Genomic DNA, 5336 nt, shown 5'->3' on the forward strand with positions numbered 1-5336 from the left:
AGAGCACTTATCTGGCTTTGTGTCATTGACAGAGGAGACTGTGGAGATGCTGGTTTCTTTGGAGCGCCACCAAAACGCGGACGCGTGCTGGTGCCGCCCTGTCACATGAGCATTGTCATCACCGTCCAGCATTTACCCGGCCAGTTCTGGGTCCTGTGGTGAACAAGCCTGGGGCTGCTGAAGTGACTGGGTACGGGACCTGCCCTGAGTGTCCTTAGTCTGGCAAGTGAAGAAGGCTGGGGTACTTATGTACCCATAACAGCCTTCGGCAGTGTGAAGTCCTTGCCAAGAAAGAGATGCAGCCATGAGAACCACAGCTGCTGAGAACACGGTGATGGGGGTCTTCCTGGAGGAGGCAGGCCTGCCTCGGGTCTTGGAGAACAGGGGAAAAAGAAAGGCATTCCAGGTGGGGTAATGGAGGGAGGCCTTTGTGCCCCAGGTGGGGGTCCCCAGGTGCCAGTTGTTGGGTAAGTGAAGGGCCAGGAGGAAGGCTGACCTCCTTCTGCCCAACCTGAGCTGGGCTGCTCACCTTGGACGAGCACCTGGGCAAAGGCCTCCGCTGAGCCCACCCTGTTGGTGACCTGGCAGCGGTAGCGGCCTGAGTCCTCGGGGGCCACGGGCTCAAAGCGCAGCATCTCGTTCCTGGCGGTCACCCTCCTAGGGAGGCTGCCACCCACACGGCTCCACTGGAAGGTGAGCGGGGGTGTCCCGTGAGCCAGGCACTGGAGCTGCACCGTCTCTCCTGCCCGCACCGAAGCGTGCTCAGGGACTGTGGTGGCATATGGTGGGCCTGGAGTAGAGGGACACAGAGGTGGGGGGTGGGCAAGGAAAGAACAGATGTCAGGAGGGCAGCAGGCGACTTGCCACAGGACAAGGGAAACTGAATGGTGAGCCCTGAGGACTAGGGACGAGGAAAGCAAAGGTCCCAGGAGGGGATGTGGGTTTGGGCTAGGCCAGGCTCTGGGGGCCTGAGGTGCACGGGGCCCTCTAGGTGGGGTTTCTGGGGTTTTGTCCAGGGTATACCCTGGTAGGTGGGCTCAGACCTCCACGTAGTATAGACAGGGTAGACCAAAGAGGGAGGATGGGTGCCTTACTCTCCACATGCAGGACGATGGTGGCCTCAGCATATCCAGTAGGGCTAGTGGCATTGCAGATGTACTGGCCTGAGTCCTGCTGGGCTACCCGAGGGATGATCAATGTGTCACCTTCCAGCTGGTGCTGCCAGGGCAGCGGGGAGCGCAGCTTCGACCAGTGGATGGTGGGTGTGGGGCTGCCTGTTGAAGGGAGCAGAAGAGAGTAGAGATTGCAGGGCGATTCCAGAGACCAGCTGGGAATAGGGATGGTGAGGAAGGGAGCTAGGTGATCTTGTGACTTCACAGGAAGCATGAAGTAAGCATCTTAGCCCAGGGGTCCCCAACCCCTGGGCCATGGACCGGTACTGGTCCGTGGCCTATTAGGAATTGGGCCACACAGCAGGAGGTGAGCGGTGGGCTAACGAGTGAAGCTTCATCTGTATTTGCAGCTGCTCCCCAGCGTTAGCATCACCACCTCAGCTCTATCTCAGGTCATAAGGCATTAGATTCTCATAGGAATGCTGGTCCCTGGTACCAAAAAGGTTAGAGACCTCTGCCTTAGCCATCACTGTGAGATGCCAGGAGCAGAGTCCCCTCCCCAGACATGACACCATCTTCAGATTTCTTGTGTCTAAAATTCAGGCCCCAGGGCACCACTGCTCTGCCTGTCCCCTGTCCACACCTGTAGCTGAGCAGCGCAGAGTGGCCGTGTGTCCAGCTTCCACAGTCAACTCGACTTCTTCAACCTGGACCTGGGGGGCCCCTGGGGTCACAGCGCCCGTGTCCACAATCACCTCCACCTGCTTCTGTGCTGTACCCAGTGCATTCTGGGCTAGGCATACATAGGTACCCGCATCTGATGGTTTAGCTGATGAAATCTGGAAGAAAGAAAGGAGGCTGGTTGCATGGGCATCGAGGAGGGACCTTGGCATCGGCCCCCAGCTTTGACTTGGTTTTACCTCGTTATTCTACTCTTCCTTTCATTTTTAACTTTCCTATTTGACTGGCTGCTTGAGGGCTAACGCTCTAGACATTCCATTAGTCCATCCACTTACGTGTCCATCAACCCACCACTTACTCATCCACCTACCCACCCATCTACCCATCTTCCCACCAACCTACCCCCCACCCACCCATCTTCCCAACAACCTATGTCCCCACCCATCTACCCATCTACTTACCCATCCATATATCCACCCATCTTTCACTGTACCCACCATCCACCTACCCCATCTCACCCTTTCTCTCTCCATCCACTCATCATCCATCTGCCCAACCAACACTCTTTCCTCCAAGCATCTGCTCAAGGATGGGCCCTGCTGGGCCTCAGACCCAGAGATGAAATGGCCCTGGCCCCTGGCTGGGGGAAGCCATGCCTTACCTGCAGCATCGTGTGGCTGTCCACAAGCCCAAATGTCTGCTGCTCCAGGTTGGTGGGGGTGCCGATCCGGGTCCAGCGAGCAGAAGAGCGGGGCTCCCCAGCACTGACACACTCCAGGGTGACAGCCTTTCCCACTTTCACCCGCACAGGGCCCTCGGGGAGCACAGACACCGTAGGGGGCCCTGCCCAGAGGAATGACACTGTTGACGCATACGCAGGGCTCTGTCGGGCACGCTCGCTGTCGCGGCCCCTTTCTCAGTAACTGCTGAGGGGGCACTAGTCTCCTCACTGCACCGATGTGGACACCGAGGCTCAGAGACGGAGAATGCCCAAGGGGGAGGCAGTGTCAGAGGCAGGACTTAAACCTGGAGGTTCTGAGTTTGGAATCGGGGCTGAAACAGGAAGGCAGAGCCCATGGAGTTGACGCTCCTCACCATGTACACTGAGGTTCACGACACTCTGGGCCACACCGTAGGCATTGGAGGCCACGCAGCGGTAGGGACCACGGTTGCTGGGCCGGGTGCCCACGATGGTGATGATGGAGCCGTTGGGGCTAATATGGACGTTGTCTGTGGGGTTGACATTGGGGAGGGTACGGTCAGTGAGGGTGTCCTCGTGCCTTGGTGCCAGTGGCTACACCTCTGCTCCATGCTCTTGATCTCTCTAGCCTGTGTGTGTGTCCAGCTCACAGGGCCACAGATGGCAGATGACAGAGTCCTTGGAGACTCCTGGGTCGAACCCCTCTCGTCCAGATGGGGACACTGAGGCCCCAGAGGGGAAGGACTCTATCCAGGGCCACATAGTGAATTTGGTACCATCTCGGCCTCTGCCACCCACAGTGGTGATTGCTATGCATTCCCACCTGCCTCCAGCTCCAACCACCCCATCTGGCTCACCCTCCAGTTCTTGGTTCCGAGTCTTCCACTCAAGGCTGACAGGGGCTGCCCCATCATGGATGAGGCACTTGAAGCTGGCATCTTGGCCTTGCTGCACGGTACTGCTGGGCGGGTCGATGGAGATGACAGGGCTCCTAAGGCCTGGGGAATGAGGTGGGCAGAGGGCTGGGCTCAGCAGGGCTGGGATGGCTCAACCTCCCACCTGAGCTCAAGTCTCCCCTTCTCCCCCTGCCATGGCATCTGCCACACTCACGGTAGGAGGACCCTGCACTGGGTGGGACAGTGACTGTGAAGGAGGCTTCCTGCTCAGGGCCTGCACTGGTAACTACGCGGCACACATATTCGCCGGAGTCGGCAGGGGAGACGTGGTGGAGCCGCAGCTGGGAGCCGTGGGTCTGTTGGAGTGAGGAGCGGACAGCCGTCAGGCCAAAGTATTTGGACAGGACAAATCCCTAAGCCCAGCTATGTCAGTGCCCAAAAGTTCTCCCTTGGGTCTCAGGAGCTCAAGACTTCAGCTGGTGTGGATGAGCTTCATTTACAGACTCCTACACATCCAACCCACCCACTTTACAGAGGAAAGTGGCTCAGGAAATGATTCAGTAGCAGAGCCAGGACAAAGACCCAGGGGTCTCCACTCCCAGGCTGGTGGGCTCTTCCCTGCAAAAAGTATTTTCTCTCCTGGGGCCCCCAAGCAGGCCAGGGTTTGCATGAGGTTTGGGGTGTAGAAGGCAACTGCAGGTCAAACCTTGCCTGCCCTGGGACTGCCCCACCCTGGCCCTTATACCTGATGCCGGGCAGGGAGGCTGCCCCCACGCTTGTACCATGTGACCTGGGCGTGGGCTTGCCCAAGCACCACGCAGTTCAGGTCCAAGGTCTGCCCTTCAGCCACGTGGGACGAGGAGGCTTCAATGTAGATGGGCTGGGCCAGTCCTGGGGCTGTGGGTACAACAAGTGGGTGAGAAAGGCAAGGCTCTCGGGGGTGAAAGCAGGAACCTAAGTGGTGGCAGTGAATGCCAACTGATTCTCCTGGAGGTGCAGTGGCTTGAGAGTGATTGACGTGGCTGAGCGCCATTGACCTAAAGAAGGGTCTTCATTCCCTGGGGGTCAAGATGCCATGATGAGACCCGGCACTGGTCTCCAGTGGGTGGAGGGAGGGGCTGGAGGGCCTTCATGGAACTGAGAGCTGGAACCCCACTGGGAAAGCAGAGAGGAGCAAGGCCAGAAAGGGTCCCCCAAAGCCTATGCCCCAGCATCGCCCATGGCTGCCATTACTCACCAGGAATGGGGTCTGGGTTGGAGGCCTCAATTGTGACCAGGACAGAAGCCTCCAGGGTGCCTGAGCTGCCTGTCACTTGACATGAGTACTCGCCAGAGTCAGCTGGGGACACCTGGTTCAGCCTCAGCAGGGGACCATGGACCTGGTCAAAGTTGGAGTAAGAGTGGGGAGAGTGAGCTGGGCGCCAGAGGCCAAGGCCTTAAGATGCCCTAGCCCTCTGGTGCCTGTATCCCAGGACTGTCCTGTACAGTTATATAGGCCACATTTTGTCAAAGGCAACCCCCTTTGACATCAGACATTGTGGAGTATGTTTATTGAGACATTTGTTCTGGTAGGAGGAAATCCAGTGTCTTGAGTAAGAGGTATCCTTTTTTAATTTGCACCAAGGTGCTGGGGAGCCAGCGGTAGCCCTGCTGTACCCGGCCTGTTGTTGACCTCTTGACTCCCAGTATTCTCCTGCTGCAATTTCCCCGAAGCTCTGCATATTGGGGCCACCCTCCCTCCTGGGCTGGATTTCTGCAGCACTGCCCAGGCGGGGGTGGGGTGGGAAGTGTCCACATCCTGCTTTCTCCAGCCCCCATACCTGGTGCCGGGCGGGAAGGCTGGCCCCGCGCCTGTGCCACGTGATCTGGGCGTGGGCCTGCCCAGGCACCACGCAATTCAGATCCAGAGTCTGCCCTTCAGCCACGTGGGAGGAGGAGGTCTCGATG

General features: G+C 58.4%; 1 protein-coding gene across 1 annotated transcript in view; it reads right to left on the minus strand.

The window, feature by feature from the left end:
• HSPG2 (heparan sulfate proteoglycan 2) overlaps positions 1–5336 on the minus strand; it is a 65005-nt gene that overhangs the window by 14614 nt on the left and 45055 nt on the right. Inside the window, exons 60-68 of the mRNA XM_023529396.1 lie at positions 4627–4768; positions 4135–4286; positions 3604–3745; positions 3351–3491; positions 2889–3023; positions 2455–2636; positions 1756–1951; positions 1095–1274; positions 530–790 (exon numbers count right to left, since the gene is read on the minus strand). Of these exons, the coding sequence (XP_023385164.1) occupies positions 530–790; positions 1095–1274; positions 1756–1951; positions 2455–2636; positions 2889–3023; positions 3351–3491; positions 3604–3745; positions 4135–4286; positions 4627–4768 (1531 nt within the window). The remainder of the gene's footprint in view (positions 1–529; positions 791–1094; positions 1275–1755; positions 1952–2454; positions 2637–2888; positions 3024–3350; positions 3492–3603; positions 3746–4134; positions 4287–4626; positions 4769–5336) is intronic.

Source organism: Pteropus vampyrus, unplaced genomic scaffold (assembly GCF_000151845.1).
Source record: "Pteropus vampyrus isolate Shadow unplaced genomic scaffold, Pvam_2.0 Scaffold36, whole genome shotgun sequence".
In the NCBI taxonomy this organism is placed as follows: Eukaryota; Metazoa; Chordata; class Mammalia; order Chiroptera; family Pteropodidae; genus Pteropus; species Pteropus vampyrus.